Here is a 22,590-nt window from a genome sequence, read left to right on the forward strand (position 1 = left end):
ATTTAACATCAGTGCAAATTTATACAATTTACTAGCCTGGCTAACGCCAGACTAAAATCACAAGTGATATTTAGTCTGGGGACCACCAATTCATTTTCTCGTAGGAGAGGTGTGGTTTAGGCTCTTTGGTCCAGAGCCGTTTATTGGGCGCTACAAATGTCTATCATGCGTCTGCACGAGGCCACAGCCTCGCATCGCATCATCGTATCCAATGACGTATGACGTACCCGCTGTAAACTTTTGAGCTAAACTAGTTAGAACATGGCCTAAAAAATAGCGTTGCATCTGCTGCTGTCATGTTTGATCCGTAAATAACTTTTTTTTTAAAATCCGTAAATAAACTACAAGCTTCCGTATATCGAATAGCGCGTCATTGTCTTGCCGTCCCTCCTCGTTCTGTGATTGGTTCCCAAATCCATGCGAAAATTTCGGCCATGGTCCCCAGGCTGCTGTGAAGTTCGAAATGATTCGAGCGCACACAGCAGTCTGGCGCTAGCCAGGTTAACAATTTACTACAATATGCTCATTTTCAATCAAATTCATCTTACACATAGATGTAACATGTTCATGTTCAAATAAACAATCTGTAAGACAAAACAACAACAACAAAAACACAGGGGTCTGCTAATTTACAATAAGATTGTATTTGTCAAGAAGAGTGATGGATTTAATTCGTTTTTTATTATTTACATTCATTTTCTCAAGGGAGGCCAAATACATTTTTTAATCAGATTCTTTAAAGTGGAACCATGAGGGTATTTTTTCACACCATTTCATTTTGTGGATGTAATATTTTGCTAGTATTATAATTAGGTTTATTATAAATGTTTCATCTGAAGTGAAGGTGGTATTATCAAAGGTCAGTAAAATATGTTTTTTTTGTCAATGTAATACTCTTACTAAGTATTCTTGTGAGGTAGTTCTGTACATCAGACCAAAAAGTGCAGTCCTACTTTAACTGATAGGAGAAAAGGGGCACAATTCATGGCGGCACCCACGCGAATATTCGGAATATTTTAGATTTGGGTAGCCTAAAACTGAACTGGAGAAAATGCACTCGGTACTCAAAACTACTTTTGCAAATGTGTCTTTCAGATTCCATCGTCCATGAGCGCCCCCTGTCGTCAGAGTCTACTCAGACCTCCCAAGTCCACGATGCGAAGAAGCCACTCCCATTCCTGCTTCCCTTGTCTTAGGACCTTTATTTCCCCTCAGAGAAACATTTGCACATATCTCAGTATTTATTATTAATGGCTGACTGTTTGTAATTTATTTGTTTTGTTTGAATACAGTATTTAGAGGCTTAAGGGGTTAATAGAAGATGTTAGTGATGGGAGTGATCGTTGCCCCTATATCTTAAGAATATGCCTGTATGGACATCCTTCAGAAGAAAAACTGTGCCCTTTTGCTCCGTCTGTTATCAAAGAGCCGGTGGCCTCTTGAACATAAATACTGCTGTCAAACATGAAGGTGTGTTGCCACTAGAGGGCATTATATCACAAGGATAATATGTCAACTTAGTGTTTTTTCATCCTCATAAACTCAGTGTTACATTGACAACACACTGGTCACTTCAGCTTCACCTTTGACATTTTCATCCTGTAACATCCTGGAGTGTCAAGTACAAACAGTGGTTTATCTGCTTTTCTTCTTCTTTGATTAATTTATTTAGTTGTAACTGCTATTTGAAAAACGTAGTGATACTTTTGGAAAAAGGGGTGGGTCGTTCTGTGCCTATATCAGGAGAGACAAGCCATTTTTTTTTAGATCACAGGTTTTATATTTTTTTAATTAACACTTTAAAATGCTCTCTATGTTCAATTGTTCAGCAAATTTGACCAGTGATCCATCTGACCTGTCTGTAGGGGATCAGGGGCACCTCCTAAACGAGTTCAGGTTCCTCTCTGAGGGTTGTCCAAGTCTTGTTTTGCTGCCGTGGGTGGATTAGACTCGCTCCCTTTGGTTCAGCTGGTGGGTTGTTTTCCAGAATCTATTTTGAGTGCGCAATCCTATGAGGTGCTAGTAGTTATGTTTTAATAGTGGGTTGTATATCTTGCTTTAGGATAAATTGGGTGTGCTTCATACATTGAAATGGAGTTAACACTAACTACATACTAAATAAGGTATACATTATGAGATAATTAATGTTTTAGTGCTCGCCAATCCAGAAATGTCAATACTTTCAGTTTTCACTGCATTATTTTTAATTTGTTAAATGATTGTCAACAATTTCTCCAATTTTGATCCATTTTAACTATAATAGTTTGAGCTCTTTATTCAGCTGGGCTTTGCACAAGGGGAAATGACTAAACGTGACCCACGGTGGGAGATTGCTGACGTACTTTGATAAAAGCCCCCCATAGCCTGATAATGCCCCACATTGTAACCAATGGAGACAGGAAATGATGGATGATTCAGTGTGTGGTTATGAGTGCCTATCCGTATTGAATAGTAGTGTCTACAGGCTTTAAAAAATTCATGTTATTCATGTTTGTTTCTGTGTTGTAATTTACTTCTTTTGTACAGTTGAGTAAATGTATCAAGCATGTGCGTACCATGAAATCAATTTTACTTTGCTTTTCCACACTGTGGACATGAATGTACAGTAAGACTCTTACACAGATCTCATTGCAGTGATACTGAGGACTTTGAGACTTTGAGAGCTGCTTGTTTTTTCTGCACAGCCCAAGTTTTTGTTTTGTTTTGTATTTTAATTTGTTGACGATTGGCTTAAGAATAGGTGAAGCCATTTTTAAAAATCCAAAATTGACGGATTAGAAAATCAAATGTACATAGCCTGACAGTTTAAATACTTTACATACAAATATCAGTGTGGTATCTAAATTGTTTACATCCCCAAATTGTGTCTTGATGCTTGAGCCTTTCTTTGCTTTCCAAATGATTTGAAAGCCATACTCTGCTGCTGTTGCCTCTTTATATTCAACAAATGATACGTATGTTGGGGCTCATTTGTGTATACATTTTCAAACGGTGTATGTGGCATAGGACTGGACCATTCCCACTTAATTGTACAGTATGTTTAAAATCCTTATAGCAATTGTAGGACTTTATAGTGTATCTGCGAAATGTTACATCTAAATATCTGCAATGGTTTTGTACATAAAAAGTGAAACCTTAAAATGGTTTGGAGTTCTTTCCTTCTGCAGAACGCAATGTCACCTTATGTCCCTGCTCCAGGGAGAAATGCCAATTTAGCTTTTTAGATAATATAGGTAAAGTGCAATAATTCAAAAGCAGCACTAGATTTGTATATTACTCTCTAAATATTCAACCAGATGAGAATAAGACAAATAATAGCATTGTCAAATATTTTATGGTGTAAAAGGTTTGGGACATTTGTTCCTCTTTTATGTTCTCAAACTTGAAACTACAGGCTCGTGGATTGCACAGTATATTCAAAAAGTGGTATATTCCTGATGGCTCTGGTTTATTCCTGATGGCTCAGGTCTATTCCTGATGGCTCTGGTTTATTCCTGATGGCTCTGGTATATTCCTGATGGCTCTGGTTTATTCCTGATGGCTCTGGTTTATTCCTGATGGCTCTGGTATATTCCTGATGGCTCTGGTTTATTCCTGATGGCTCTGGTTTATTCCTGATGGCTCTGGTATATTCCTGATGGCTCTGGTTTATTCCAAGGTAATGCCAGTATTCATTGGGCTCATATTGTTAGACAACACTTCATTGAGCATGAGGCAAACATTTTCACACACCACTAATTTAGGCTCTTTTGACATTTTTGATATTTTGGACATTTTAGTGACACCAAGAGGCATTTTTTGATCTTTCAATTAAGTACATTGTCTGCCAGAAATGGCAAGATTTATATTTCTAGGTCCTTGAAATGGGCTTTTTATCGATAAAGAAGAATGTCCATTAAAGTATCCAGTTACCGCCCTACCTGTTCAGCCTCTTCCACTGCTGTGTCCTGTCCAACTACATGTGGGCGTAAAGTGGTTGCTCGCGAGATGACAACGGGGGAAAAAATCACAGATTAGAACAAAATTACAGCAATCGCTTGTCTTTGATGAATCCTATTTAAATCTTTTTCTTTATCTTCAAACTGTTTGTGGAGCAGGACTTCAGGCTTGACCTGGCAAATTGTTTTCTTGTTTTTCTTTTTCTGTTTTACACTTGCCTCTTTTTCTTTTTCATATAAAAAGGTGTTTGAGAGCTGGCTCACCAACGACGTCCTTAAAGCGGAGTGCTTTAGAAGGACTTTCTGCTTATAAAAAACGACTTGTTTTTAAAAAGCACAAGCTCATGTTCCCATTCTGAAGATTGTCCTGTTTGTATGTTCTTTTCATGAACACCCATGAACCATAGTGCCTCAAACTACCACGGATTACATGTTTCACTTCAGTTTGTGATTGTGTATTGAGTATTTTATTTGTTTAACTCAATTTCATACACTGGAAATGATTTGTGAAATTTTGCAAGGTTTTGCTGTAGTTTAGTTTATTTGAGACATTCACATTATACAGTTATGAAAGCTCAAAAGGAGAAGCTGAAGCAAAGAGCTTTTATCCACCTAACCCTTAATCATTGTAACAAACATTTACCTTTCCCGGTGACACAGCACGATACAGTCTGTATCCAAAGGTAAGAAATCTGAACAACATATTCCATTCTGTAGTTCTGAAGTGTCAACTATCAACATTACACATGGAGTACTATTATTATTCTGACATTAGATCAGATGTATTTCCCGAGTTTCATAATTACAAAGTATTGTTGAAAAATAACTCTATTCTGTAAAATGGTTCCATCATCCCCTGGCACAACACACACACGTGCATGTGCGTTAGAGAAACAGAAATATAAATGGACATTTTAAAATTCATATTAATGTTTTTTTCTTCCCAATCTTACCTATAGGGCGCCAAACTGTCTCAGGCCGGCCCTGTTATTCGACTACTCCAAAACCTTACTCTAAGGCTTTTGCTTATCAAACAATTCAAGTCAGTTTGTTTCTCTGTGTAAAAACGTTCAGAACAGTCTAAGGTGGCTCTCCTGCAGTGGGCACTCTGCCTAAATGCCCTGGATTGTAATGGCTTTGAGTGTTAGAGCAGTATTAATCCTCACTCCAGCAGGGCATAGGAAATGTGACTATTATGAGAAGATTTATCCTCTCCAGTCAGACAGCACTTTTACACTTATTACGCTCGCCAGGTTACTCTCAAAAAAACAGAGTAAAAGGTCAGACCTTCCAATCTTTAGGTGACAATACAGCATCACATGGATTATCACAAGTCTTATTCAGCTGACAGGAAGCAATCTTTTATTCAAGGTTCTTCTTGGGGGTTAAAAAGAAATGGAAATGTGTGAAAATATAAATATTCAAATGAACTGATTAAAGTGCTACTCCACTATTACTTTGGTGTATATACATAGGTAATGTTTTTGCAAGTGTCAACAATGCCTTACCAGAAGTTCTTGGCAAAAACATACCCTTGGGGAAAATTATAGTTGTGTCGTCATTAGTGATCAAACACTCTTACCAAGCTACTACCTTTGAACTAAAGGATGTTTGAGCCCAAAACAACTGATCTGGTGCCGTACCAGCACTGGGCACTCTAGTCACACAGCGAACAATCCGTTAGTTCTCTTAAACTGTAACTTGATTTCACACTGTTCATTTCAACCATCTTTATAATCAAGATGACATGGATGAGGCAACATGAATGCCTACTTTGTATAACCTGGCTTTAGTGACCCCCACTCTTCTCTTTCCCCAACTTCTAATAACACAATCTTTTCAACTCACACTGCATCCTTGCCCTCCAAATTACACAGTATGTATCTCTCTTTATGTGGCTATTATAGACTGGGTGTATTGCACTCTTTACTGCTCTCTCCCTGCCAGGTCCCATAGTCTATAAACTGGCTGCATTATTCGATAACCAATATGAGCTGCAGCCTTTCAGCCGTTAGTTCAAGCATCAGTGGCCACATAGCCTGTTTTAGGTGAATGCAAAAGAGGACACAGTGATCATCTGAGCTCTGACTGGGCTTTAATCTGTGCATATTTCAAACTTGTGTCATCTAAGAACAAAAATGCCTCAAAGTACTACCATTAAAACAAGAACCACTTTCCATGGTGTACATGGAAAGCGCTAAATCAAAAGTTCTCTTCAGCAAAAACTCTAGCAGTTTAAATTCATCTTGTGATGCATTGACGTGACAGTCCGATATTATTCCTATTCCATGCATGTTTTGTGCCTCTTATCTTTAGAGGAGCTCTCATTATGTGGCATAACAAATTCTCCCAGTGCAGTGCTGACAAGTGCTAGTGTTTTTACTCTGACATATAATCAAAGCCCACCCACACTCGCCGCTCAGCTCATTAGCATTTAAAAGGTGATGGAATGAGGTGTGTGCACTTTACAAGGGAGCCAACATTCAAGAACAAATGTATAGGATACTGTTCAGCAGATCTAAAAGAGAAACAATTTGATGATGCAGTGACTAATATATTATCGTATTTTGTGTTAATAATGTTATATTCCTTGGTAACTGAAAAAGTAATATATTTTTGTAACTGGTCACTGTTGTAATACGTTACCCCCAACACTGGCACTTATTGGCCTCCGGCTCATTTTTTCTCTGAACAGTGGGAGAAAAAAACACTGTTGCTTGTTTGTGTTGACTTGACATTGGCTGAGCTTACTGTCCCACTGCTCTCTCAACAGTAACAGATGGCGAGGACTTACCCCATAAGAAACCCTCCAAACGCACACGTGATCATCATGAGCTGCCATGATTCCTTCTCTCAGACCAACAGTGCAGTGAGTCATACAGTATGTACTCCCTGGGCAGGTGAGTGGTTGGCACACGTGCCCCTTCTCATCCCTGCCCAGGTCACCACCAGCTCCGAAGGCAAAATGCACTGCACAATCGCAAAAGCCACTTAAAGCAACTTCAGTATTCAAGTTTGACGATGGAAAGGTTAATTTACTGTATACATCTAAAAACTAGTAGCCAGATTTGCAAATATATAACAGAGGGTTACAACACCCAGCCAATATGCTATATCCGTAAGAGCCTCTTATCAAATGGTTCAAATATATGGTTACACTTGTGCCCAAAAGTTTCAAACCCTGGCTGAGTTTTCTGTGCCTATTTTTCAGAGAATATGAACAAAAAAAACATTTATGGTGAAACAACTGAGTTTGCTCTTTTTAAATAATAATTGAAAAATAAACTACCAAGATGACTAAATTAAAAGTTTACATATTAATACACTGTATTGTCAGATGGTAAAGCTGCCCATTATTTTTGCAAAAAGCCTCCAGTTCCAGTACATTCCTGGGCTGTCTGGTATGCACTTCACGTTTTATAAGATAAGATAATCCTTTATTGATCTCACAATGGAGAAATTCACTTGTTACAGTCGGCGTTCAAAAAGATCACTCAGAGTTGTGAAAAAACAGACAGGAAAATGTGCAACCAGTTAAATAGAATAAAAACGAGGTATCCCATGTGGCTCTCCCCAGTGGCTCAATGATATTGAGGTCAGGAGTCTGAGATGGCCACTCCAGAACCTTGACTGTATTTTGCTGTAGCCAAGAGGTCAACATGGCCTTGTGCTTTGGATCGTTAGATCCAAGTGCATCTCATGTGCAGCTTCCAGGCTGATGAGTGGCACTTTTCCTCCTGTATTCTTTATAACATTGTGCATTCATCCTGAAATCTGTTTTGGCCAAGTTCCCTTTAGCTCATACATTCTCAAAACATGAGTGCTCAACCTCCATGTTTCACTGTGGTGCACCGTTCATCACAGGCCTTGTTGACTCCTCCAAATGTAACATTTATCATTGTGGCCAAAAAGTTCCATTTTGGTTTCATCATTCCAAATGACATTGTTGTTGTTCTTTGTGGCATTTGTGAAGTAATGGCTTTCTTCTGGCGACTTTGGCCATGCAGCCCATTTTTCATCAAGCGCCTCATTATTGTGCATCTTGAAGCAGCTACACCACTTTTTTCAGGGAGTCTTGTATTTCATTTATTCAGTTATTTGTGGGTTTTTCTTTGCATCCGGAACAAATTTCCAGTTGTTGCTGACATTTTTGTTGGTTTTAACACTGCTGATCAATACTCCGAGAACCTTGGATATCTTTTTTTATAACCCTTTCCCATTTTATACAGTTTAATTCAATTCAACTCAATTCATCTTTTTTAATTGAGCATCTGAGTTCCACAAAGCTCTTCATAGGAACAGAGTTCAGCACAGTAATCAAGCAAAAGAAAGATACATGCGTAGGTGAATAGCCAAATAGATAAATAAATAACGTGGATATGATGCTCAAAAGGAGTAGGCAGAAGCTTCAGCTTGATAGCGCCAACCCCCTTTTGTACTTAAGAAATAGATACATTCATTTACTATGCATAAAGAAGATATGACATATAGTCATTTTGTCAACTACCTTTTCTTGTTGCAGATCCTCTGACAATTGTTTTTCTTTCCTCATGACTCAGAAAGCAGACTCAGAAAGGGTCTTTCAGGAGCCCAAAAACTCACTGACCCACACTGACGCACACACAATCATTACAAACACAGATCACATGTGAGGATGCTCACCTTTAGTAACCATTCAAACCAGTTTTATTGTCGACCTGTGTGCCTATTATCAGGCCAAGATCACGACGGTATGTCAACTTTTGATCAGGGTCATTTTGCTCATTTCTTTTTTCATCTTGATTTAAAAAGAGCATCTCAGTTGTTTGACTATAAATGGTACGAGAGAAAAAATATATATTCTTATTCTCTGCAAAATTGTCAAAAAATCAAAAATTCTGCCAGGGTATGTAAACTTTTGAACAAAACTGTACACACGAGTTTAACATACGCTTAAATGTTTAACTTATTAAGAAACAAAAAAAGTCTAAGCTTCAAAGGCTGCACATCATCAAATGTGTATATAATGTATAGGCTCCTAATACGTAGCGTTTTATTTCTGCTCCAATAGCAAAAACACCAATGCAAATGCGACACCTCAGATGAATTCAAGCAAAAACACAGCATATTAAAATGTGTTTGTAATTTAACCATAACATAGCCTTTATTAGAGTAGTAAAACACTTTGTGTGCCACATTTACAATATTTAGACCCTTATAAGCTTAAACCTAATTGGCTCGTGCGTTACCGCTGACTGAATGTGAATGTTCATATTTGTAAAGAAGAAAAAATTCAGTTACATTTTATGAAATGGTCACATTTAATAGACAAAAAATAAAAGCAATAAAAAAAAAAAAAAAGACATAGTAAAGATTACAAAATAGAATGGCTCTACAGACATGGAGTTGGTCATCTTTACCCTATAAAGAAAAAGTATAGGCCAGTCCGCAAGTCCACTAAAGCCTTGTCCAAAACTTCTCCCATCTCCACAGTTTAAGCGTCGTCTGGCTTGTCTGCAGGCGGCCCGCACGGCTGCAGCATCTTCTCCATTAGGTTGAAGCGAACGCGTGCCTTGGTCTCATTCTCGGCCACAGAGAAGTAGTTCAGCAGATCAAAGTGTCCCATGTAAGAGCAGTAGGAGTCTCTGTGCTGGTTGACCAGCCATTCCCACTTGCTGGTGTCTGCGTGTCCAGTACCAATGTATTTGGACTGGAGGTGTTCCAGCTGACTGTGAATGTTGTATCGATCAGTCATTGTGGGCAGGAGGCAGCTGCAAGAAGAAAAACGGAACAAATGACTTCAAGAAATATTAGCACGTACACGGAATTATTCAAACTCAAAATAAGTCACATTACAGTGAAATCGAAAAGATTAAAACAAGTAATAATTACATTACACAGAAATAGACACGGGGAGATCGAAACTTTATTCATCCAAGCGTTCACAAAGCGGTTGCTTGTCGTGGCTCATTTCTATGCATTAGCAGCATGCTAACGTAGTCCAGCGTGATTTACGAGTAATGAAAAACATTTGCAAACCTCGTTATAGCACATTACATTACACAACAATACAGCATTTTAAACTGTAAACTTACGTAACAGGCTTGATCAAAGATGATTTTACTAAAGGAACTCGCTTCTTCACAACACGACGTCGGCGAGACTTCCTGTATGTCCTTCACTAAAACATGTCCGGGCGAAACAAGGGTTGATCGTTAAAGAAGACCGACGAAAAACAACAACAACAGCCCATATAAATCAGGAATCACCAACCCTCAAGAGGATTAAGTTGTTCAAGGGCTACCATATATTTTTTTTAATTATTATTGTTCATATACAATAACAGTATAGACTGTTAAGCATATTATTTGGGGAATATGATATGCTCATTATGAGATGATCACATTTAATAGAACTCAGTATTTGAGTTCTTGAGACTCAGACACTGAGTCTCAAAAACACAAATAACTGTATTTTTAACATCCAAGAAATTGAACATACATTTTTTTTTACTAAGTCTCACTGGCTGCGGATGTGTTCATCCTGTTACATTCTAAGAAATGTGCCTGTTTTATATCCCTCCTCTTCAGACAGGATGGCAAAGCACAATATGCTGTGGTGAAACATGAAATAAAGTAAGGGATGCATTTATCATGGTATTCCACAAAGCCATTCAAATGAACATGTGCCTTAAGCACTGTCTTAGAGCAGCATATCCAGGGTCAGGGTGGCCCTATTTTACTTCTATTTTTCCTTTTTATTTTTTAAAGTCCCCTTTATTTCAATTTAACTTATTTTCAGTGTGGCATGCATCCTGCAAAGATTAGTATTAATGTAAAACAAATATTAACATATGTATACTCACTGTATGAATGAAACTCAAGTACGTATAAAAAGTTTATTGCATAAATGTAGAGCAGTCTATTAAAATAAAAATGACATTTAGATCCTGCTCTGTCCTGAAAGATGAACAGAAAAAAGGAATAAATAGATAAACAGACAGATTTGGCCGTAATTGTGTCCATTAGGGCATAACATGTATCAACAGAAAAGTATTGCTTGGCATTTTAGAAATGGAATTGTTTTGAAAGTTAGCACGCAAATATCAACAAAATCTATATTGTAAACAAACACCTAAATGTCATACTGTAATCGTATTAACATTATTACCCCCATAATTTGCAACTGAGTTCTGTTTATCCCTTAGGAGGTGAAAATAAATGCTATTAGTTTTGCAGATGTAGAAAAGGAGCTCAAAGTTTGTATTTGGGTTAACAGCCTGTTTTCCATCACTACTATTTAGGCGCCTGTTGCTATTCCCATCTCGATCACTGTAATGGACAGGATAGTAGATGAGACAGATTTAATGAAGAAAGGTTGGAAGACGCATGTCATCTTCCCAGAAACAAAAAAAACACTCAACCTGCAGGGCTGTGTAATTGAGACTCCAGAGAAAAATAAACTTTTGCTCAAATGTGTTGTCATGTTTTAGTCCTAGACAGACTAAAAAGCTAGTAGGCTATAAGTAAAAAGTCCCAGGAGCGCCATAATCAAATGTGGCTGGCCAATATTTTAGCGCAATAGAAGGTGAGGTGAGATGCCAAGCACTAACAGGAGAAAAGGTAATGAAATCAGGTGGATGGATGGGAATATTGCCCGACTGGAGAGGCAGGGTGCCCTCGCAGCCCCTCTTGAATGATGGTGTAGTAAAACTGGAGTCAGCGATATTGTGATTTAAACCTCCTGTCCCAAGAAGAAGCCATCCCAGAGCTGCAGGACACGGGGGAAGCAAATAAAGACAAAACACAGCGTTCCCAGCAGTGTTGTTACAGCGGGACGGCTGCTTGGTCAACTGACAGACTGAGGTGGTGTGTGATTGGCCGGAGGAGCAAACGGCCGGGTGCCTGCTTTATTGGCCTGGAAATGGATGGGCGGCGTGACAGATTTGCCCTGCAGGAGAAACAGTGGTGTGTCCGGATTATGTGCTCTCATATACATTACCTCATCTTTAATGCCTGGTGTCAGCATGATTCTGTGTAAACTGGAATAAATACTTTACTTTCATTTCTAAGAGCAGGGTTCAGCACTTGCTCAAATTTGATTTTTCCCCACAAAGTAGAACCTATTATCTAACAAACAATTGAAACGTACCTGTGGGCTGTGTTTGCCACCTGCCTTTTCAGTCTGGCCACTTTAGAACAAAGGATTGTATAAGTCTGAATCAAAGGTGAGCTGATATCATAGTGGATAGTGTGTCTGCTCTTCCATTTCGCAAAATGATTTTCATTCCCAAAAAAATTATAACAAAAACTATGTGCTCCTAATTGGCTGTGAAGACCAGAATGTGCCACAGTGTAAATGTAAGTGTAGTCGCCAGAGCGAGGTAAATCATGGTTATTAACTAAGAATTTGGAAAAACACATAATCAATTTCAGGGCAATATGACTCATCTAAATCCTTCCTAACCCTTACGTTGACCCTAAACAAATGAAAAGACAGTGTTTTCTTGGCAATAATATGAACGCAGCATATACAGTTTCCATACTACTTCCATCCTGTGCTGTAAAGTGGGCTTGATGCAGTATAAGCACGGAGACCATGTTGACTTTGACATGTAATCACTACTTCAGTAATGGTGCAGTGTATACTATTCTCATTTAAATCAGTGTCTGGAGTCAAACTGTGGAACTATTAAAGGAAACAATAATTAAATCATATGAACTGGAAATTAAATGAAAATAACTAAGATTATTTGTCCAAACCCTGCTTGTGGCATATGTTTTGTGTGTGTGTGACTGACGTGTTGCTACTTCAGACCATCTTGAAAAAAAAAGTTGTTTCTTTTGGAGAAAGGGGCACATAATATAAGTTTGTCTTCTTTGTGCTCCTTTTCAGTTGTCTGAGGATGGAAGATTTTTTTTTTTTCCTTATCAATATTTGAAATTAAATCATCACAAACATTTTTGACATTTAGTTTCTTTCTGAATATGAATGTTCTGACTAATGTTTTCTGCATCTGCCATATACGTATTTTCTCCACATCAGAGCTCAAAGCGGGTCTTGTTGTGACTTGTAGTGACAGTGTGAACAGATCGATTGTTTTCTTCACAAAGAATCCTGAATCAGTCCCTGTCCTCTTTACAATATAATGAAGGCCATGTAAGTATATTTTGTTTATTAACTAACATACTATATAACTAATAAGCACAAGTACAAACAACTCATAACTACTGTGCTCAGTCTGAAGAAAAACTCACCTAGACTCCATATACACTGCGTTCCAAATTATTATGCAAATTGTATTTTTGTGTCAAAACGGTACAAAAAAAACAATAGTAATGAAACTCATGGATGGTATCGTGTCTTGGGGCTCTATGAATCACTGACATTAATCTCAGAGACCTGGGATGATTAGTTTTCAGGTTAAGCCCAGTTAAGGGAAAAACTACTGAAAAAGGATGTTCCACTTTATTATGCAGATCATCATTTTCAAGCAATATGGGAAAGAAAAAGGATCTCTCTGCTGATGAAAAGCATGAAATAGTTGAATGCCTTGGTCTAGGTATGAAAACCTTCGATATTTCATGAAAGATTAAGTGTAATCATCGTACTGATAAGAGATTTGTGAATGATTCAGAGCACACTCGGGTTTGTGCCAATAAAGGCACAATATGGACGGTTTCTGCCAGACAAACACATCAGATTATTAGAACAGATGCTACAAAGCAGCATACAGGTATTTGAAGCTGCTGGTGTCTCTGGAGTCTCCCGAACATCAAGGTGTAGGACCCCCCAGAGGCTGCAGTTGTGCATAAACCTTCTATCCGGGCCTCCCCTAAACTGTTAATTGAATGCTGAAGAACAGAAACGGCTGCAACAGGCTCAGAAATACATGAGGACTCATTTTCAAACAGTCTTGTTCACTGATGAGCGCTGTGTAACCCTGGATGGTCCACTCAATGGAGTAGTGGATGGTTGGTGAATGGCCACAATGTCCCAACAAGGCTGTGACGTCAGTAAGGAGGGGGCGGAGTCATGTTTTGGGCCAGAATCATGAGGAGAGAGCTGGTCGGCCCCTTTAGGCCCTTTTAGGCTCCCTGAAGGTGTGAAAATGACCTTTGAAAAATATGTCGAGTTTCTGACTGACCACTGTCTTCTATGCTACAAAAAGAAGAGCCGTGCTTTCCCTAACAAAATCATCTTCATGCATGACAACGCACCATGTCATACTGTAAAGAATCCCTCTGCATCACTGGCTGCTATGGGCATAAAAGGAGAGAAACTCATGATGTGGACCCCATCCTTTCCTGACCTCAACCCTGTTGAGAACATTTGGAGCCTCAACAAAAAAACTTCTATGAGGGTGGGAGGCAGTTTTCAACCAAACGGCAGCTCTGGGAGGCTATTCTAACATCCTGCAAAGAAAGCCAAGCAGAAACTCTTCAAAAACTCACAATTTTAATGGATTTAAGAATTTTGAAGCTGCTATCACACCAAGGCTCCTATGGTAAAATATAACTTGACCTGTTAATATTTTTTTGATTGAAATAGCTTCTGATTTCAGTAAATATGACCTCCTAATGCTACAAATTCAACAAATGACCATTTTCAGTTAATTACAAGCTTTAAAATGTATTGAAACGATGAGTTGCATAATAATTTGGAACAGTGGATTTTGTGGTTTTTACTATATTTATTTTTGAAAAAAATACTGTTATCACTGGGAGATTTTTTCCACCACATTTAAATGATCCTCTACCAGTTAAAGACTTGAAAATTATGCTGACTCTCATTTGAGTTGACAATTTAGAAAATCTTATAATAATTTGGAACACAGTGTACAGTAGTGTACTATACCCCCTATACCCCCTTTTTTCTTTGGATTCCAGAAAATTATTTGTCTTCTTGGAGGCCGATACCGACGAGAGCTACATTCCCTTCCATTTAAGTGTGAAATAGCCTGAGGGAAGCGCTGCGGCAAATGACAGAGCTGACATTCTCTGGTTTCACTGCCTCAGGGATAAAAATCTTCAACTCAAACAAGGCACGTTTCTCTTCTGTTGCTGTTTGAAGAATGCTTTATTCATATTTGCTTTATTCATATTTGTCTGCAGGTAACACTCATTATTTCACCCTTTCATTAAATGCCAGGATGAGTCAGACAGCCATGAACATTATATTGGAGAAACTAAACAAGTATTACAGAAGAGACTTTATCAACACCGAAGAGAAAGCACTAGCGGCCCCCAGTTGGCTGTGCATCTGCACCTCAAAGCCTCCAACCACTCCTTTGAGGACGGAGAGGTCAAAATCTTAGCAAAAGAGGAATGTTGGTTTGAACGAGGAGTAAAAGAAACTATTTTTGTCAAGAAAGAAAATCCCTCCATGAACCGGAATGGGGGACACAGATTTAATCTTTCTCCACTTTACTCCAATCTCCTTCACCGACAGCCGGTTTCTGCCAGTCCAATGAGACGGCACATCAGCAACAACAGAACAATAGGCACGTAAGTAGCAGTGATCAGCCATGAATAGGCAGGTAAGTAGCAGTGATCAGCCATGAATAGGCAGGTAAGTAGCAGCGATCAGCTTTGAAGAGGTCAGGACACATCAATACTCTGGAGTGAGCAGGTCGTTAGAGACACTCTACTTCAAAGGTGTTTACTCACAGGTCTTTATCTAGGTTGCGAGGTGAACATAACTTTAGTTTTCGCTGAAGAAGCCTTTTGGATGAGAGGTGAAACGTTTGAAACTTCAACCACTGAGTACAGAAGACGATTTGAATACCTTCATTGAAGTCAGACAGCCATGTTCTTGTGCGGCGCTTTTAAGCCACGTGAAAAAGCGAAGGTTGTTGCTGTTTGTTTAGACGATAATCTCAGAAAACTTGGGAAGAGAAAGCTTAAATGATTAAAAGACCAAATAATTTAATAAAAAAGACGCTCCCGCACACTGTCTGATCCTTTTTCTTAAAGCCTGAGGTCAGTTTGACCGAAACGTTGCTGCCGTAATACATTTTAATTGAGCTTTTATTTTATTATGTGCTGACTGAATGTTCCCATCTTTGCCAAAGGTAAACAACTAGTCAGCAGTGCAAGGATTCAGATGTGAAAGGTATTGGAAAAAATGTTGCAACATGGCTTGAAGTATAAATAAAAAGGTTTGTAGGCATACACAAAGAAAAAGAAAATCATAAAAATGTGTACTGCATTCAAGCCTGCGAACAAGGATTCCAGGTTCCATTCCTGGGACGGGTCTTACTGTGTGGATGTTTGCACGCTCCCCTCATATCAAGGCTGCACAGGCCGGTTCTCAGGAAGGTAGATGACAATCGAGAGAGAGGTCGACTGATCCAGAAAGATTTTACTGTAGCAAATGAAAGATGGTCAAATGCTGAGGACAGACTTATTTAGGGAAAACTGAATATTTGCACCACCCAGAGCATGTTGAATGCAGTGGGCATGTGTGCTAAAACACACACACACGCACACAAAGCAGGCAATCAAAATAAACAATCTGAATCCAGCAAAAAACAATCTAAATTCCTACAGATGTAATAAATATTGGATGCCATGGCGCATTTACTAGTGGCCTTTCTTCTTTTAAATTAGACTTCTCCAGGTTTGGCCCCTTCAATATGCTTCTCCATGGGGAGCACACACGCAGCTGTGCTTGATAATAATCTCTGTGACAGGACTAATCACACTGTCTGCTTCAATCAGAAGATCCTCCGCTCCCTGACAGCTCGTATTGGATCAGACAGGGCCAAGACGGGCTGAACTTTATGTATCATTGCTGCATGACTTTGGCTACCAGCTCCTGCGCAATAATGAGAACCACAGGGACTTCTTTCCAGACATTCTCGTAACGCAAACCTCTTTTCAGGCTCAATTATTTCGATAAAACAAAACAAAACCATTAAACAGCGAATATTTTCTACTAGGAAGTCGTCTCATGGCAGATTTGTATTACCTGTCCACTTCTCCCCTTGCAAGAGACAGGTGTTAGACAAAAAAAAAAGGTCATCAGCCTGATAATTAGAGAAACTATCTGCTACTGTATTTAGGAACCCTATTTCACATGTGGGAAACATACGCACAGGGAGCCAGGGAGACCGGGGCTATTTGTCACACTTTTTTTCCCTAGAGTTCGCTGCTCATCAACAGAAAATCTCACAAGAGTCAGACGTGCATTAAATGAAAGCTTGAACCCTTGACTTGAAGTAGACGTCGCTCTCTTTTTTCTGTCATATAATGCGATAAATAGTTATAAACACAACACAACAAATTCGACTTTGACAATGTGCCCCATATGCGTGGCTAGTTGTCACAAGGCTTGGGGCTAGTTGTCAATATTGTTTTTAATGGAGTTTTTATGTTTCGATAAACCTTTGTAACTTTTTTGCTTTTTGAGATAAAAGGACAAACATGTTTTAAAACAGTCACAATGCCACATGTGTTCAAGACACTCATTTAAACTGTTGATGTTTTAGCAAAATGCTAAGAAGAGTAAAATGTACAAATTCACTAAAATGACCCAAATATACAACCTCAGTAAAAGCTCATGTTAAAATAAAGTGATCAGAAAAAAATATTAGACACAAAAGAAAAACAATTCCCACCATGTTATTCCCCATGTGACAAATGACCCCTCAGTTTTATGTGACAAATAACCCCGAGTCTCCACTTTACCAACAAATGTAAGTTAGCTAACAAACGGCTTTAGCATGTTAGCTCTAAAATGGCTCAAACCAAAGCTACAAAATGAGCCCAAACATTAAGGTTTGGAAAAAGGCATAAAAACTATTCAAAAGTGTCCCCTCCTCATGTCTTCAGTCCAAATGAGAAAATTATTACTGGAAGAGAAGAGGAATACCAATACACATATTATATATATCAGTAAAAGCAATGTGACAAATAACCCAGCGTGACAAATAGCCCCAGTCCAGCCTACATGCAAACTCCACACAGACAAAAGGCCTATCTGGTGCAGGAATCAAACCCAGGACCTTCTTACTGTGGTGCGAGAATATCGCTAAGCCAGTGTGCCTCCTGCCCTGCAAGTTAAACCCACTACATGTGCGTGCAACTTTGGACCCTTAGACCTGCAATAAATGAGTGTGATTTGTGAAAAATGGCCTGAATTGTGACATTTGTCTTGGACTCAGCAAACAAACATGACGATGACCTTTAGTTGTTGTGTCTCTGTCCTTTTGAAAACATCGACATTTCTGAAAACACGATCATTTCTATTCATTTAAAAGTGAAAGGGCAAACTCAGTCAGGTGTGGCAGAGCTGAGTATATTTGTGTGCCTTTAAAAACGAACTCTTTGTCGTTAAAATTCTTCACACTTATTGAGTGGCAGCACAGTCAGAATAGGTAACGTGAAGTCATAATCTAAAATCTAAAAGCTAAAGTGTCAAAAGAGCAACAAAAATTAGGATGAAAATGAAAAAAATAAATTAAAAAGTGACCAACAATGAGTAACGAAAATGCAACAGAAAGCCACAAAAGAGCAACAGAAAATGTGAGTTTAGATGAGTTTGGAAGTCTTAGCTTTCAAATGAGGTGCTACACTGTCCTACGTAGAGGCTGTGACCTTATAGATTTGGGTAAAGCTGAATTGGAGAAAACGCACTTGGTTAAGGCGGGGGTTAAGAGGCTAAAGAGAGATATTTGTAACTTAGTTTCGACTAGTCACAAAGTCAAATAAGGATGTCCATGTTTGTTTGAGTATATAAACCGTTTTTTATACGTAAAAGATTTTCAAAATGGACATTGGATAAATCAACTATTGTCACAAACAAGTTGATTGCTTGATTGCACAGCCTTGGTTCTGTGACTGCACGCTGCTCCAGACTTCGAATAAGAGCTGCTGTAGCTAATGAATGTCTTCACTGTGAGCCAGTCCCTTATGGTCTGAGATGTATAGGGTTAATCAAAACATCCAGTATTGTTTCACGGACAGTGTAGCCTATAGTAAGAGGTTCATGTGTACAGTGTGTCGCTACATCCTTCCAGTAAATTATTATGATCTATACCTTATCTATACCAATGCGAACACTGCTTTTCCTACTTCCACGACCACTGCAGCTGAGCTCCTAAACGTTGTAACCGAGGTCTAAATCAAACCTTTCGTCTTCAGAGAGATTTGCAAATTTACCTTTCAAAAAGTAATTGGCCCAAATGAAAGTGAAAATGCCGATGCCTGCATTTGACGTTGGCTGTGGTTTTGTAAATTTATCAATAATACCATTTTATTGCAATCCTGCCGAGTGACTCAATTAAATTTTAACAGCAGGAGAGGCCACACAGGATTTATCGGCTTGAGGCGCCGCAAAAAGATTTCCCTTTGGCAGAATTCACAATTTATAAGACACAAATGGACTTTTAGTGTGAGCTCTGTTGGCACCTCAGGACACTTCAGGCAATTCAACCAATTCAACCTTACATTTTCCATATTATCCAAACTCTATCTGTAGCTCTGGCTGCTGTAGAAGTTATCAAGCTAAGTGGGTAATTTCACACACTATTGGCACAGTAATGGAAGAGGCCAAAGCACCCATGAGCCAGCATAAGCTTTCCTTTTATCTGAAAAGTGCTGAAAACCGAAACGTTTACACAATAATATGCCCTTGATTTTACTTCAGTTAATTGTGATATTACAGATGTTGTATCACAGTTCACGTGTTTGGTTCAGCAGCCAGAGGTGGCAACATGTCATTTCAAAAAGATCATTTATGATATGTACTATACGATACAATCATTGGTTGCCAACCTCTTAACCCCCACCTTAACCGAGTGCATTTTCTCCAGTTCGGCTTTACCCAAATCCATGATTACAGCCAGTGTAACGCCTCATTTGATAGACCAACGTAAAATGTATAAATGGAGCTTTTTCCTCGCATTGTCGTCACCTTTTTGACACTTTTTTCCATCGCTTATTTGTTGGGTTTTCATCACATTTTTGCCACATTTTCATCACAATTTTCACTTTTCTGTTTTCTGCCTTTTTTTGTTAGCATTTCTGTCTCATTTTCGCTTCGCTATTTTGACACTTTTTTCCAAGAACCTTTTTAGATTCGGGAGAAAATGTGTTCGCTTCAGGTGGGGGTTAAGAGGTTAAATTGCCAACAAATGCTTTTTGCCATTTGACCGAAGACTCTAAATGGCTTCTAACACTGGGCTTTTTTATGTGTCAGTTTCTTGACTGATGAATAAGTCAAATGAATGGAAAGATGCCGACTGTGAAAATAAACACTGTGGAAAGAGCATGAAAACAAAATCCAGAAACCCTTGCACATTTGTAGTCTTTATGTGACACAAATATTGAACTTGTAAAGTGCCCCTCAGGTCATTTAAGACTCTGCCTCTCATCGGAACAAAATGATATTCTAGTGAACTCTTTCTTCCTCCTGCAGTGTCTTTCCGTTTGTCATCATGATTTGTGGTTTTATTAACACTTGTGTCACAAATGGCTGCACATTCACTTACTCCTTACTTACACTTATTGTGACATATACAGCATAAACTGATGGATTATCCGCTGTGCCATACATAATTACTCTTCAGTGCTCATTTATAGGGGTTAAGGCCCTGGAGAGCACCCTGCAGCGGAGACATGCATCAACATTAGACGCCACAAAGAAAAATGCTTCACTTTATGTCACTTTTATGTCCTTTTTATTGTAGGCACAACAATATAATGCACAATTCCGACTGAATAGCTATTTATATTTTATACGCACATTTACTCTGTTACATAGAATATAGCTCTTTAATCAACGAGGCAATGTAGGCTAAGTTATAAGTTATATAGAAGCACAACTACAGCCGCTTAATCTAAAAGACTGTGTGTAAAAAGCGACAACGGCTGTCAAATACTTTACACATTTAAATACAATACAATCATGTTTTTTTTTTATCTGTACAGCTCGTTTAAAAATGCATATCCAGTAAAGTCACAGCAAATGGCACAGGGGCTGTTTGTCATTGTGCGCGGATTTCCCACACAATGTCACGCAGTAATGTACAGTGCGGCCGGGTGCACCTGCTACAAGTGCTTTAGGTTGCGCTCCATTTGAACGAACTCTAATACTGACTGTGATGGATGTGCCACACCGCTTAATGCGCGGTGCTTCAAGCAAAACAGTCTGAAGCGTCTTTTTTTTATTTAACTTGTAATGGTACCGTCCCTCTTTACACTGAAAGCTGCTCTCAACTTGTTCAAAAGTCATCTGTTTCCTTGGTAACTGCTCGATACTATGCAACGACCCATCAACAGTAGGGTAAAGCTATCCATCTCACGACCGCCTACACCCAGCTCACGTTCATTGGCCGATAAATCCAACCCTTGGCTGCTTCACAACGACAGGAAGAGCCAATATCAAAGGAGCAAAAAGCGGTGTTGCCATGATCGCTTGGCTGAGTGGACCGTGTGTATATTCGGCCTGCTGCCAAATAAAGATCATTAGTGCTGCTGACGAAGCTTCTCGGATGAGGCAAAATGTCAGCACTTAAACCACAAGATGAACATTTGTCTACTAAAACCTCTGCACAACTGAGAGCTTACACAAACAATCCACAATTATGCATCATAGATGTACTTTACAGGTTTCAGAATATACAGTGAATCACTTCATGATGTGTATGAGGCTGCTGTTAGGTGGTCGCCCAACCTGGTTTTCTTTATCTTTAGCCTTTGTAGGCTTTGCTGCATACACAGATTACTCCAAAAGTCCAGAGTTAGTGATTTCTTGGCAGAAGTTGGTAACAAAAACATTTGTGAAATCGTGTGTAATTGTTTTTGTAGACTTACTTTCGTGCACTCTCATCCAACTTCTTTTAAGTAATAAAAACAATAATAACAGAAGATTGTATCCAAATAGCTTCATCTAGGTTTCTAATCTGAAATTATAGTAAATCCCGGGGTTCCTGTACCCCTGCTTTGCGTGTGGTCATAATATTATGGCTGAATTGTTATGGCAAATTTGTTCTTATGAAGCATAATGGAAAAGGATACAGGCATAAAGAGTAGGTCATGTATAGTATAGTGTAATGCCACAGTAACACATTTTTTTGTGTGACAGGACATTGTCACTGCAAAAAAACAACAACCCATCAAATTACTAAACGCAACGTTTTTTCTCTCACAAATTTCACGGCACAGACCCTTGTACATTCATAAGAGGAATGAAACATGATGTGCATCAAAATCATGGGATGATTATTCGACCTCTCATTGTACAAGAATAGGAATTATGTTGAGTGTTGATAGCGAAGCTTCCTGGAGGGCACACTCAAGGCGTCTCAGTACTTAAACACCAGCCACTTCTCAATGCAAAGGGAAAGTGCCTGTTGCGTGTTTACTGATCCAAATGTCAAGGGAAATGGTGCACACATTTCAAGTCGTCCTGTGCAGCTTGTTTGTTTTGCGGCTGTTCTTGTACACCTTGCACTCTCATGTCACCCATGTGGTTATTAATTAGGTGGAGGCGGTGAATCATGTGACCTCGCGTTGCATTCAGAGCCCCGTGGTGACCTGGGTGATCTCTGAGTGGAGGTCATCGGGGGTCGTAGCAGCACCGCTGCAGCAGCGAGAGTCCACAGACGACCCCTCCAAGGCTAGTCATACCTGCAGAGGAGAGAGGACAGGAGCACTGAGTGTTCTGT

General features: G+C 39.0%; 3 protein-coding genes across 5 annotated transcripts in view; 1 reads left to right on the plus strand and 2 right to left on the minus strand.

Moving 5' to 3' along the window:
• phactr2 (phosphatase and actin regulator 2) overlaps positions 1–3,127 on the plus strand; it is a 28,238-nt gene extending 25,111 nt beyond the window's left edge. For all 3 annotated transcript variants that reach the window (XM_079559639.1, XM_079559638.1, XM_079559640.1), the window contains one exon: positions 1,096–3,127. In XM_079559639.1, the coding sequence (XP_079415765.1) occupies positions 1,096–1,111 (16 nt within the window). In that variant the 3' untranslated portion in view covers positions 1,112–3,127. The remainder of the gene's footprint in view (positions 1–1,095) is intronic.
• A 6,084-nt stretch (positions 3,128–9,211) lies between these two features.
• On the minus strand, positions 9,212–10,132 carry sf3b5 (splicing factor 3b, subunit 5). The gene is made up of 2 exons (XM_079560393.1): positions 10,013–10,132; positions 9,212–9,688 (listed from the first exon to the last, which is right to left on the minus strand). Exon 2 carries the CDS (start codon positions 9,670–9,672, stop codon positions 9,412–9,414), a length of 261 nt encoding a protein of 86 aa, XP_079416519.1. The 5' UTR covers positions 9,673–9,688; positions 10,013–10,132; the 3' UTR covers positions 9,212–9,411.
• Positions 10,133–22,080: 11,948 nt separating this feature from the next.
• Positions 22,081–22,590, minus strand: part of oprm1 (opioid receptor, mu 1) — a 30,541-nt gene continuing 30,031 nt past the window's right edge. The window contains exon 6 of the mRNA XM_079560450.1: positions 22,081–22,552. Coding sequence (XP_079416576.1) covers positions 22,547–22,552 — 6 coding nt within the window. The 3' untranslated portion in view covers positions 22,081–22,546. The remainder of the gene's footprint in view (positions 22,553–22,590) is intronic.

This window comes from Gobius niger, assembly GCF_951799975.1.
Source record: "Gobius niger genome assembly, chromosome: 7".
Classification (NCBI taxonomy): Eukaryota; Metazoa; Chordata; class Actinopteri; order Gobiiformes; family Gobiidae; genus Gobius; species Gobius niger.

What these genes read in the sequence shown, in the direction of transcription:
- sf3b5 (XM_079560393.1), bottom strand. Translation starts at nt 9,672, where the DNA reads ATGACTGATCGATACAACATTCACAGTCAGCTGGAACACCTCCAGTCC.